Genomic DNA, 14,705 nt, shown 5'->3' with positions numbered 1-14,705 from the left:
CTTCATTTAGTTGAATATCTAAAAAAAAACTATTTATTAAGATGACTTATTAAATAATTTAATTATATAATATTTGTTTTTTTAACACATTGTTGATTTTGGCATTGCAAGATTTGTTGAAAATGAATTATTTTTTTGTGGAGTTTCCGTATAGGGTTTCAAATGTTTTTTTGAAAATATTTTTATTTTATTTTATAAACATTAAATTATTGAATGCGTATATGAATTTTTAATCAAATATATATTTTTTAATAATTTTAATATTATTTTTTTATTGAAAAAAGAAAGGATAAAGAATAAATTTAAAAAATATGTTGTAGATAACATTCAGTCAGTGGCGCTTGAATTGCGAATTCGGCATATTCGTCATTTTAGCGTTGTAAATTCGGCAAACAAATAAAATTGTACACAATTTCAAAGTCTCGAATAAAAATTCGCAAATTTGACATTGCATAGATAAGTATTTAGTCGCATTGGCGAAAGAATAGGTGGTCAGATATCGGTTCTTTTACACAATTTCAGATTAATTTTTTTGTTATTGTGTGCTCTGTTTAAAATGAACCTTTGTAGTATATTTATCTCAAAACTGACAAAAATGCAAATTAACGACTTTGGCAATAGCCTGACAGTATCTAACGTGTTGTTTTTTTTAACTTATTTCTTACGTTAATTATAAACAAATAATTTCTTATTTCTTCCAAATGCCAATGTTTGTAAAATGCACGTGTATTTCCATAATTTCCTAATAAAAGAAAACCCACGCTTAAACTTATTTTCAGTGACTGCAATTTAAATGAAATAACCATTTTACGTTGATTTTATATTTTGTGGGTGGTTAATTGATTTTAAGACAGTTTGATAATGCCGTTTGTTGCCATTATTACCAAAACGTCAGTGGTATTTATTTACCAACATTCGTGTGGCACCCCGACGCTTTATACTGGTTTTATGTTGCTTTTTAGTACTGAACTCAAATACTACACTTAAATTTAAACAAATATATAAGCAATTTATTATATAACAAAGCATCGATTCGATAAATGCTTGTTTATTCATTATATAATAGATCTTGTAGAAAGGTTATACAATGAAATTATTTATATGTCATGTGTGTTTATTTTACTGTTTGAATTACACCTGTAGGCTTCTTTTCCTATGTCAACGTAAAACATTTAATTTATTTAGAGGTAAATAAAAGTAAAATAAACTAAATTTTTCTATCATTTTGTGATATTTTGGAGAGATATCATATCATTTTAAAATATCATAAATTTATATGCGTCAACTGTCTAAAAATATGAACTTAGAAAACCTTTGATAGAGGGTGTTTTTTTTAGTTGAAATTATTGTAATCATAATTTTAACTTCAGGCAGTTATAAATTAATTTTTTTTATCGTAGCTTATTTTAATATTTTATTAAGACTAACGAATACATTAAATTATGTTACTATTAAACATATAAAAATTTACACCTTTCTTATAACTTTATTATATTAGCAAATATTGCTCAAATAATGAAACAAATAATACATCAAATAATGTATCAAATAATATTTAAAAACCTGGTATAAGGTAAAACTGACCATTCATCGCATTTATTAGGGTAAATAATCCATTTCTCATAGATGGAGTTATTAGAAATGATTGGACTCTTTAAAAAAACTATATTCTTTTTTAAAAAGTATCACAAAGGAAATACTTTATTTATACTCGTAATCGTAAGTATGTAGGAAAAAAAAATACGTTAGAAAGCAAACACAATGTGTTACTTTCACGTAATAAATATTGTTCGTTTTCATTGGGTATATTTTTTAAAGCATTATGAGCAATGGACCATTCATTTAATAAAAAAATATAATCATGTTTTCAAATTAATTCAGTAATGAAATGGGACAATTTGAATTGACACGAAAACATGGTTTTTAATAGTAGTGGTAGCATTTTTACGATCAAGTATTCTTTGCCTAATCCAAAAAATATTTTTGCGTTAATTTATAATCCCCAGGTAATTTATATTTTTATTTTTTTGGTGTTTTATGCGAACAAACATCTTATAGTTTGTTCTTGGTGTCATGTGAGGTTTTGCCGCGACCAATATTTGTGTACTTGTGGCCATCGTGTGCCAAAACTATAAGGATAACATAATAACTAAAATTATGACTGGATAGCCCGTCTAGAACGAGTTGGTTGATTTTAGTGATGGAGGTGTCTACGGAGAGCTGAGAACATGAGTTAGACGTAATCATAACACAAGAAATTCAAACTCTACAATGGAAAAGAGAAAATATTGGGATATTGTAAAAATGCCGCTTTCTTAGACGATTACGCCCTGCATCTCATATTTTAGTTACCATAGACCAATTCTTCATAGGTAAGCCATTTGTACCGATGATTTCGATAAATAAATGTTACGTTCAGCTTTTTTTTCTTTCATTTCAACTTTTCTTTCTAAAAAAAAAAAACAAAAGAATCTCCCAATAACGAGAGTAACAAATGTAATTTTGGATTTACGAAATAAAGATCCCACGGGAGTTTCACGAATACTCCCTGTATATTTTTTTTGTTTCCAGTTACTCAAATAAATTGAAAATCAAGTTTTATTACGTTGATGAAAATTTAATTAGAATTGGAACTAATGAACTCAAAGAAGGATTACTAATGATGAAAAGGAATTGCAAAATTAAGCTAATGAACCTGCTACCTAACCATTATAGTTTTAATTTATAACCAGGAAATCTAGAATATAACACTGAATCATTATGATGTGTGTATTTTTATTTATTCACACTCATATTATAAAAAAATACAATAATAACGTATCCCAAACTCTATGAGGCCAAGTGTGCTGAGTTAGGATACAACACAATGGAAAATGGAAGCACATCCATAATTAAATAATAGCAAAAAACCAAAATTGAATATTATTACATAAACATACATTTATTTCAAAGGGCGTCTGGACAACACGCTCAACAGTATATCTATATAATATCTCGCAGCAGTCTCCTATAATGGTCTCTTCCCTTAGATAAAATCCAGACTTTTACACTCCTCCTGAAAATGGCTGTCGTTTTGGAGAACTTAATATGTTCATCCAGGACATTGAACACTATTTGGAATAATGTGTCAGATGAGAAAGTAATTATGAATAATTTGTAATAGACTTCGGCCGTATATAATTATTATTAGTAAATAAATATGAATACGTAGTATCCTCTGGTTAGGTTAGTCGGTTATTTAGGTATGCATTGATATTGTAAAATACTGTTTTTATTACCTGCTGAAATTCTAGCAAAACTTAAGCTAAGCTATTTGAGGTAATAGGGGTAGCAGTATTCGAGGCATTTAACCCGTTCAGATTATTAATGCCGTAACAAGAATTCTAATAATCTTGTCGAAAATTCTACCCCATTACTCTTCCGAACATGTGGCGGTGTTACACATTCCTAAAATGATTTAACCTGAATATTTTGACGGCATCCGTGTTTATGCAAGAGATATTCCATGAATTCGATTTGATTAGCCAACATAAAGAATAGTTTTTATTTATTAATTCCGCTTTTCTTTCATATCTGAATCAACATCGCTACTTGATTGACGGTATGTTTACAAAACTAAATATTTAAATCAAATGTAAAAGCTTTTATTGGGTTATAAAGTTAAATTTGCGTCACTTAACCCCTGAATAACGAATTTTTTTCAAATTAAAAACATCGGAATGAAGAAAAAATGCATAAAGTAATTAGCATTTTTTAAATAAAACCACAATAAAATGTTACAATTTTCGTTCTGATAATAAAGAAAGGAGTAATTATTCAACCAAAAATAAATAACAAATGATTTGCAATGCCATACATATGAAGCCTTGCATCAAAAAGTATAATTGTACCATAGTGGAAAAAACTGACTTTTGAAATAAATTGTAAAAGAGTTGAAAATTGTAAAATGAGTTCTCCGAGAAAAAAAATGCCCTGAAATAGAATTTTTTCAAATAGATTTTTTTTAAATGATTATTTATAAAGAGACTAGGTTTATCGCATCGTTTCATGGGATGGCGATGTTTTCAGTCATCAGAAAAGTCCTTAATCTATAATACAATATGTTGGGTATACCTATGTAATTTAAAGGAATAGGGAAATATCCCTTTTTTTACCATTTTAAATAAATAAGGGTCTATGAAATTTCTTCGGGTAAATTTTTTTTCTACGCATATTAGTAGCATAAAAAAAAAATTATTAAATTCGCGTGAAAACGGTCCATTGCATTTGCCACGCCCCTAATACGTCACGATTCGGAGAAATTTCGAACTTTGTTTGTGACCGTTTAAATTTAAATAGAACATCGTCACGAAACTTGACGTCACAATTGTCAAGGACAAACATGTTGCGTTTTGCTAGAGGCATATTGTTTAACAATTTGATTTTAAAAAGTATGTAGGAAAACATTTCTCCACAATATTGAATTTGAAAATACAATTTATTTTTCTAAATCCATTTCACGTATTTTTATTTGTATTCGTAGTATGTGATATTTTTCTATTACTACATGTCAAATGTTTTATATAACTACTTAAATAAAAGCATTACACGTTACAAAAGTATAATATAAATTAAATGTTTGTTTTAGTTCTTAAGATCCTGTGAACTAAATAAACAAAAATAAAATAGGAAGATAAAAAATACCTAATCCATTATCCTAACGAACAATTTTCGGGAATTACGAATACTGTAGTTGTGTGTTCATAATGGAACCAGAATCCTGGATGATTGTTTGTTACTCGATGGCTACTTTCAGATAAAAGCCCTGAAAAATAAAATCGAGCTGTTATGAGTACACCCCTAGGTCTGGTCTAGGTATTTAATGCGTTTGGCTACATTTACGTTTCAAATACTTGTCCAGGGACTGAGAATTGCAAAAAAAATCACCTATTAATTAAATATTTTACGTCAATCTTACGGGGAATCGAACTTTTCAATACCCATTCACCGATCTTATTTTGTTGCCTCCTCTTTCACAGTAGTAGCTGCACGATTATTGAATAATCTACCCACTAATGTCAAAGATTGCCACTAATGTCGGAGGTTATTTATATTAAAATCACGTTTGCAATGTCGGTTCCTAAATATTTAAGTTCTTCCTTTTTCCTCTCTTTTTCTTTTCCTCTTCACCCCCTCCTTTCTCCATAGTATAGTGTAGATTTTTAGTAAATTTTTAAAAATATGTTTGTTCACAAACATTTTGTTCTACAATGAAATAATTAATAAACCAACAATACGTTCATATACCACATTTTTCCTCAAATTAAACGGTTTTGGTAGGCAGGAAGATATTGCATTCAGGCAATATGCCCACCCTTATGCATATGTAAGTAAACTGTATATGTATATAAAGTGTTCAAATAAATAAACTTTAGCATAAAGCACTATAAATTGGACTAATCTTCACTTGACTTCCTGTTTCGAAATTTTTGAGCTTAGAGTATTCTCCCAGGAAAGACTGATCAACGTTACTAGTTTTGTTTCGCAAAAGAGCTGATTTTTTTTATCTGCCCGGACATGATTAAACCATCAATCCAGATTATGAGGGTCAGACAAAAGCTAACGCCGCCTTTTTTTCTCCTTCCTTCCTTCTTCCTACATTTTCATCCAGTTTATTGAATTTGATGTAGAAGTGGAAATTTCCTATTTGTTGTGATAAGCTATGTACATTTTTCCGCCTCTTCGGTTTCTGCCCATTTCATATAAAATGGAGTAGTTATCAACGTGCATAATTATATTTTATTAAACTTACCGCTCGTTGGCATTATTAGTCCTAGAGCTGGCGGTATTTTCACACGGAGGCATCGGCGTCGGTATTCGCGGTGGCGCCACCGGAATTGGCGTCCCTCGCCGCCGCACGCGTCGTCCGTCCATCGCAAAACCTATGAAAAAGTCATGGTTACATTATTCTTCTGCATACAAATAAATAAAAATTGTAATTAATACTTCAAAAAACTCGTGGAAATATAAAAACAGCAAAACAAGATCAGATAAAATTTTATATTAGATTGAAATATGGGATTCATTCAACATTAATATTCATTTAACAGATTTAAACGAAAACAATGATTATTATAATTATTTATAGTTTACATATTATATTTTTAAAAAACACCATAATAGGTCCCTGTTATGGTGTAATATAAGAAACAACTACAAAATATACAACTGCAAAATATACCGTTTGCTTACCTTTTAAGTACAAGATAATTTTCTAAACTATGACTACCATCACGCCATTTCATCGTAGGGGTAGGCAAATAGGATGGACCGACACACACGTCAATCTTGACATACATTCTTAGCTTCCTCCAAATTCGTACATACTGTCCAGACTTAAAATTTCGGTTTATCCGATCATCCCGAGTCTTCTATGGTCGACCTTGTCCTACGTTACCGTTTATTCTCACCATAAATATCTGTTTCAACATTTTTTCGCCGTCCATTCGTTCTACATGACCAAACCATCTACGTGACCCTTTCTAAAAAATAATTTCATTTAAACAATTTCGTAACCTATTACGATTATAAACATGGTTCCAATGTTTTTTTTTTCATTTTTGTGGCCTTTACTTAAATATTGTGATAATATCGGCTGAAAAAAAAATCTACAGAGTACACAATATTTAGAAATTGATAAACGAATTAAATTCACAATAATAAGAAAATTATTAAGAAAATCTCTACAGACCTTAAAAACTACGCTTAAAATTTCAATGTACTTAAATGTCAAAATACTGAAAGCCTGTTAACACGGTGTATGGAGGCGCTTTAAAGCATTTGAGGTGGTGACGACGGCCACCACTCCACGCTGCTTCACCGCGCCGCCACTGCGCTCCGATGGTGACATGACAAGACACCACAGAATGCATTAGACTATAATTGAGATGAATTTGGAGCCGAACGCAGCAATTAACATTTATGTGTTGTAATGAATGTCATATATTGGGAGATTATTAGTACGTACGGTTTTCGTGTTATAGCCGTGGGATAATTGAATTTCCTAAAAGCCTGACGATGTACACCAACATTTTAAGTATACATAGTTTTAATATAAAATAAAAATATTGTTTTGGTGTGCGGATATTTAAAAACATTACTACTAACATAACGTATATATATGCATAACATAATATTAAATTTAAGATATACATACTACATACCCAATAACCGTTTTAAATACCGAGATTCTTCTAATCGGTTTCGTTTTTACTAAAAAAATCAATTAATCGAGTAACCCGAGGCCCGGAAAGGTTTGAAATTTCGAAAAAATCGATATTTGGTTTCCTACTTATTTAGATAAAACAGTCTTTTACGAACATTTTGGTGCAAAAAACTTCGATATTCGCAAAATTTAGTTCAGGAGGGCCGGCAAAGTGTCCGTAATCCTGATCCAAAGAAAAACTGCGTTTTTCTTAAAATTTCATTTTCCGCTAGTTTTGCGGTGATGACTCTAGAACGACGAAAGGTATCAAGTTTTTTTTTTAATTAAAGATAAAGATGTATCACATAAATTAAACTAATGTTTGCATATAATTTTTTTTTTTTATTACTGTTTTAACCACAAATAACTTGAATTTTTCGAAGTTTTTGATTTTTTGGCCGCCATAGCTCTAATTTTGACGATTCTTTACAGAATTTCGCGAAGAAAAAAAAAAATCCAACCCGTTCACCCGGAATCGCGAGTTGTGCGGTCGCCTTTAGATAGAAATATACCTCCCCATTATTAATGTTTTTAGAAATTTCAAAACTTGTTTTATTCATCAAAAATGCATTCAAAAAACTTGCAAAAAATAAAATTTTGTATGTTTAATTGATTGTCCACAACTATCATTCGAATCTTACCCAGTTTTCGGCCGTTGAAACCTTTCTGTCCCCTTAATTATTTTTAGTTTTAATTTCATAAACATGATTTAACTATAATTTGGCAAAATGTGGCGGTCATAAAATATTTATTAAGTTTTAAAATGAACGATCGAACGTATTTTTGAATAGATAATTGTTATTGAAGGTATATTACAAAATATTTTTTTTATGTATTGATTTGCGGTCAAAAATTGAGAATATCAAAATCTTCAAAGCCATTTTTCTCAGTTTGACGCATTTACACTTTTGGCACTATAGACGGGGAGGGGGTGTAAGATATCAAAACTCAATACCACAAATGGGCGCTTTAAATATGTATTTTGTACCTTCTAAAACTCAAATATATTCCTGGAAAATATTTTAATAATATGCATCTATCTACGTACTTAAGTCGTATCGATTACAGCGTCCTTTTTTTTCAAGTTACATCCTTAAACGATTCTATGGCTTCTTGCTAGTAAGTAACTACTACAAGCTTTGAAAACTGGATAGAAAACAAAACAATGAAGTTTCCCTCATTATTCTTCTTGTCTTCTTGCCATGATGAGTTTCTTCGTCGTCGACTTCTATTGAACCAAGTCAAGTTTATTGTGTATCTGCGGTAGCATTTTTAAGCATAAATTTTATATCATACTTTAAAATTTAACGAGAATCAGTAAAATGTCAAATATTTCACTTAACTTTATTTTTTAGTCGTATTGTTTAACTAGCTTTAAAAAGCAGGTAACATTCCGATATGAAAATAAGCAAGGGAAGTGTGCCATTTGCAATTATACTTTAAATCATTACTTTTTTACGAAATATTTAGGCTCTCATGATTGATCCAAACATTTCACTTTTAGAGTATAACCATGTTAAAAAATGGGAAACAGGTTAAATGCATTGTTACATAATAATCTTGTAGGTAATATTGTTATATTGTATATTGTTTCAGCATTTACTTTATGGAAAGGCATTTTGAATTTATTTAAAATAAAACAATTTGTAACTTTTACCACATAAAAGTTAAATTTATTATAGCACAACTCGTTTCAGGTATTCTGACCCATCATCTGATAACCCATTATCAGGTGTTAATATAAACTAAACTCTTGTAACATATTAAGTGTTTTATTTTAAATAGATTCAAAAGGTAATATTATTCTCGTTGATTCTGGATCCAAAGACCCTCTCTTTGTGCGTTTTAAAGTTGGGTTTAACGATTAATTAATAGTAATACATAATGACACATTCTTATCATCATTTATATTTCGGCACCCAGTAGTACATTGGGCACAGCAAATTACATTAAAATATATCGCGAAAACGTTCAAAAATATTCATAAAAATCAACTTCTTTGAACAACGTCACGATATCTCAATAATCAACCAATGATAGAGTATTGCGATACGTTTTCTGTTTCTGGGAAGCTAACTCACTAATCATTAGAACTCGCAGATGAAAAGAAGGCGGAGTAATTTAGAAAATACAAAACTTTAAAAAATCGAAACAATGCTTTAAAAGATAAAAAATCTCTTAGAACAAGCTGAGCCATGTTAGATGGAGACTATCCTAAAAGAGAACACTCCGTTTTCATTTTCTATTCACTAGTTTTATATAGATTCCCTGTTACTAAATATGTATACTTATTTTATGCACCAAATTTAAAAAAATAAAAAATAAATGATAACACAAAGTAAAAAAAAAAATGGCTTAGTTTGATAGTCCATTAATATTTTTTTTTTCTAAACGTGAATTTAAATAAAAAATAAAATCGGTCAATTTCAATACAGAACACTCAGGCTTGAGAAAAATCACATCAAATTAATGTGTTCTCACCAGGAACCGAATTAGGAATAGCACAAATACGCCCTTTTACAAAATTCACTCATTGTATTTGTTTCTGAGTTAAGTATAATATTATGAACGTGGGTACCTTAAAACTTGAGCACTGAAGAACTTGTATTGTAGGTGTCTCGTGATGTATGCAGAATTAATTCAAGCACACCCCCCGGCTACTGCTTTAAAACCGCTGATCTAACGAAGCCCCATTGAGTTAGATGAGATAATGCACGTATGTAAATGTGCATCAAAAGTTGTTCTTAAATCTTAATTTTCCGTTGACTGAGCTTTTTACCTCGGACATCTTTTTCGCCAGGTTTTTTTAAATTTTTAATTTCAGTTTGACGATTCGAATATAAATATTCAACAAACCCTGGATGAACCACACACTTTTTTTACATTATGACTGTCAGAAAGTAAACTGTTTTTATCCTAGCATCCGAAAAAAGAACGGCTACTAAAAGCGGTGACATCTATTTTTAAAATAACATAACGTAATTCTACTAAGAACACATTACCTACTCATATTTTACAATACAAAACAACTTGAATTTATAATTAATCATAAGTCATACTTCCACTCTGGCAACAAATTGAAAGGGGTACTGAAAATGTTTAATATTACGTTAAATTATAACATGAATAACCAAAAAAAAAACACGTAAAATAATTATGAAAAATGATTTCAAATTGGTACAATGTTCACACCAGTTTCGTTAATCATATTATTTTAATTAATTATTTTTAAAATTTTAAAGATTTTTAAATAATACGTCTGTAAGTAGTCTGTTATGTAAACAGAAATTAGTTTTCTAGGATATGTACTACAAATTTCAAGTGGAATATTTTTCAAGTGCTCGAGTTCTAACAAGTTCCCAATTTATTTTCACTTGCTAGACGAATTCAAGTTTGATAAATTTTAAGTGCTAATCAAAGTATGTTCAAGCGGATAAAATTCTACGAGTTTATTACCACGAGAAATTAATTTTCAAAAACTCTTAAAATGTAGGCTCTTGCTGGATGGATACCTTGCTAATCAATATGAAAAAATATCAGGCATATCAATTTAAAAATGTATGTTTTGTCAAGATTATTTAAATATGAGTAAGTCGGTAGATTTGATTTATACTGCATATTTTATAAAAACAATATTCTGAATATAAAAATGCCCCAAGACGAGAAGAAAAAGAAAATTTTCTAAACTGATCAATTCAATTTTGCTATTTTCAAAAGTTTTGGAACATTGAAAATTCTAGCAGCCAAAACTTTCTGATAAAACCTAACATCTTTTTGAACAACTTTAATAAACTGACATACAAAAAATCGGATTTATAAACGGTTTATTTGTATTACAATATTTTGAGTTTTTCTAAATGTTTGTAGACAAAAAACTGAATTTCACCCTAGGGAGTCATTAAGATTAACAAATAACAACAGGGATAAAGACAATTTTAGAGAAGAGAATATGGAATGTTCAAACATAAACAAAATGATGAATGTTACACAGTGTGTATAGTGGCGAGCCAATGACAGGTTATAAGTCCTATAAGTGCCTAGACTCCATATTCCCTTCTCCATTCCTGTTCTAATTTGTCATTTTATTTTTTTTAAATTTAAATATCTCATAAGGATTTCGGATTTGATTCTAGACCAAAACGTTAAATATAATTAATTTTTATTAATATTTAGAGACTTGGATAATTTATTGATTTCGTAATTTATATGGATTTTTGCCTGTTGTTATCTATTAAATTCGTTTTTTTACTCAATACTTACAGCATTTTACGATAATCTGTTGCAAGAAAATTGGTAGTTACTAGTTTCAGTGAAAAAAAACATGTTTATATAAAGTCATTCCTAGTGCAAATCGAACTCGAAATCTCACGCTTGATCGCCAATCGCACGAACCTTTAAACCACGAAGTGAATATTTTTAGCACGTTGTATCTAAGGAGGGGGGGGGGGTTTAAAAGAAGTCTGAAAGAGAATAAATTATCACCATCGACATTATAAAAAGCGCATATCTAGCTGCGAGCTAAGTGCCACCAGCGCCATTACCTCATGTGCGCTGGAAAGAGGAACCTCTTTCCCTTTGATGAGGAAAGCGTGGCTTTGCATTCCATTCTTAATTTTATCATTGCATCTCGCTACATGTACCTGGCTACTTGTACCTCGCTACTTGCGTTTCGCTACTTGGCTATCACCACTCTCTCCCTTTCCATTCGCCGAGCCTTTGCAGTTTGGAGTGCAGATGGAAGTGATACAAGAATTGCTACCAAAAGGTCCAGCCCCAGGTCTCATTTTCTCCGCTGTGTATTGATGCATATCATTTCATCGCTTTCAACACAAGTCCGTGATATTTTCCTTTTCCATCTGGCACTATTTGCAGATAGAACAGGAAACAGATTTTAACTTTGTAGGTGTACGTACTTTGGAAAGTTACTAAAAATACTAACCTATGAGTACGTTCATACTAGATAGGAATATAAACAAAATATCGTATTATAAAAGAGTGCCAATTAAAAAAATATGTCTTTGTAAACATGTATTTTAATAAGCTGTTTATTTGTTAATAAAGAAGATCTCTAGGGGTTTATTTATAAATAAATATTAATTATCATTAAACATGGTACATACACATATCTACATCAAAGGTGGCCTCCGTAATGCAGTGGCAAACGGTGATTTTATTCACAGGTAAGCTATAAAAAAAAAATCTTTTTTTTTTTACCTACATAGTACATAATATAATACAAGTATTATATATTATAAATTGCTATCTTTTCTGTGTGTGATATAACAACATCTCTCATCTACGAAATCAACTCAAACGACGATTTTTATTAACTTCGCGATATATTATTATATAATGTCGCTAAAGTTTCCATTACTCCAATACATAACTTACTTAAAAGTTCTTTAAAAATAGCGCAAATGAATTCAGCAGGTATTAGGTATTTCCATTACGATTAAAATATCAACTGTCCGATTTGTTCTAGAAATGAATAATGCCAAAAACAGCTGCGTCGAGCGCCACTTGTCCTGCGATATGACGGCACGAAAGTAATTATGGTCATATGTCAACTGTATAATAGAGAAAAAGAAAAATATCCCTTAAAAAATAATGTTCAAAATATTGTTTGTTAAATCGAAAATCTTTAAATAATTTGTGTAATTTGTAAGCTTACTCTAGGAAAAAAACCACGACTGAGTTTAGGATGTTCAAAACATAGTTTACTTATTTCTGTATGCAGGTATGTTCCTTTTCATTATTCTAACTGTAGTGTGAGGATCTGGTGGTAGAATCGGCTGTGGCCTTTTTTAAGAACTTAGGTGTAGTGGTTAAGACGCTAAACTCACACACCGTTTTTTCTGAGTTCGATTTCCGGCGAGAATACAAAAATTAAATTACAACATATTTAAAAAAGAAGTAAAAATTTATGACCATTATTTTTTTTATGTAGCACTTATCGAAAATACTGTATATAGTATTTTGTGTTTTATATTGAAAATATTTACTAATCAAAAGTAAAATAAAGCCATTTTTATAAGACGTCACTCCCCTTTATGTACACAATAATTGTTCTTTCACGTAATGGGAAAATGTTTTAAATTTGTATAAAAAAATTTGTAAAGTATAAACCAGCTTATATTTTTTTGATAACTTTTTTTTTTCTTGTAAATTAAAATGGATTTTTCTCTAGCCTGGGAATACTGACCTGTAATTTTTGTAATTAGGCCTTTTGGCCTGTTGTAGTGCAAAAAAATAAAACATTTACTACCTAAAATAGAGCCGGTTGTTTGGTGTATTTTCTATATTTATTATTTCAATTATAACAATCAAATACAAATATATCGTCGTTGCGCCTTTAAAACCGGCTATGTGCATTTATTTTACTAAATACGTTTTTTAACACAAAAATACATTTTTAACCACGTTTAAAAAGATAACTACGTTTAAAAAGATTTTATAAGCAATTAAGTATTCACTAAAAAATAATGTTCCTAGGAATTTCTATTAAAATCTGCGATGTTTTTGTTACTCTTAAACATTATTGTGAAAAATACAAAAACTTGATTTCCGAAGCACAACGACGATATGCAACATTACAATATTCACATATTTTGTATACATATTTAAATGTATACATTTTATGTAATTTTTGGTCCATTGGCATGTTTTGGAGCGTCAAGAAATTCACTCTACCTCAACTTTATTCCCATCTTCTAATAGTGAGTCATGCACAACTCGTTAAAAATGGCCCCGAAATTGAAATATTGGGGTTAATCATGAGAACACATATATTTATTTTTTTCTTAAAAATATAAGCAAATGATTCGTTATTCGTTCGTGCACTATTTGTAATAATATATAAGTTTTCATTCACACCAATTGCAATGTAATTTTAGTTTCATGGTATTATATTAAATGTATATTAAAATTAGTAGTAATTAAAATTCTAAAGAAATAAATCATGTTTCATCCTGTTTTTTTTTATACATGTAATTATCTATATTAGTTCGTTTTTTTTAATGTGTTGACTCTGTCGCTTCTATTTGAGGTAACGTGCAGGGGTTTGTACTTATTTTTTTAAAACTCGTTAATGACATATTTTTAATTTTGTTGACATCTCTACATCGACCCGAAAAATTCCTTTTAAGATTAGTTTTCAGCTGTGTTACGGATTTTTTCACATTTGACAGATACGCATGTTTGTACAGGTAATAAATAATACTTACGACGATTTAAAAAGTGTATGGATAATATTAATTCATTCAACGCAACGAGAATTCTTATTTTTGCCTTACTTTGTATATGCTAGACTTATATTTACTAAATATATTATTATGTTCCTTCAGGTTGTCCTGATAATGAGGTGAACTAACTAACCGTGAGGATCCGAACCGGACTGCGGTCAACTGGTAGTATTGCAGACTCACGAATCAGTGGCCCAAGGCTCGAAATCAGCTCTACCACA

The 14,705-nt window shown here is 30.0% G+C and overlaps 1 protein-coding gene across 1 annotated transcript in view; it reads right to left on the bottom strand.

Moving 5' to 3' along the window:
• The window catches only part of LOC148283606 (uncharacterized), a 251,422-nt gene that overhangs the window by 193,829 nt on the left and 42,888 nt on the right, over positions 1–14,705 (bottom strand). The window contains exon 2 of the mRNA XM_088243574.1: positions 5,792–5,921. Coding sequence (XP_088099700.1) covers positions 5,792–5,913 — 122 coding nt within the window. The 5' untranslated portion in view covers positions 5,914–5,921. The remainder of the gene's footprint in view (positions 1–5,791; positions 5,922–14,705) is intronic.

The sequence above is a fragment of the Micrasema longulum genome, unplaced genomic scaffold, assembly GCF_059751315.1.
Source record: "Micrasema longulum isolate JH-2025_06_02 unplaced genomic scaffold, ASM5975131v1 h1tg000216l, whole genome shotgun sequence".
Lineage (NCBI taxonomy): Eukaryota > Metazoa > Arthropoda > Insecta > Trichoptera > Brachycentridae > Micrasema > Micrasema longulum.
This window is presented reverse-complemented; position numbering and strand designations above follow the sequence as displayed.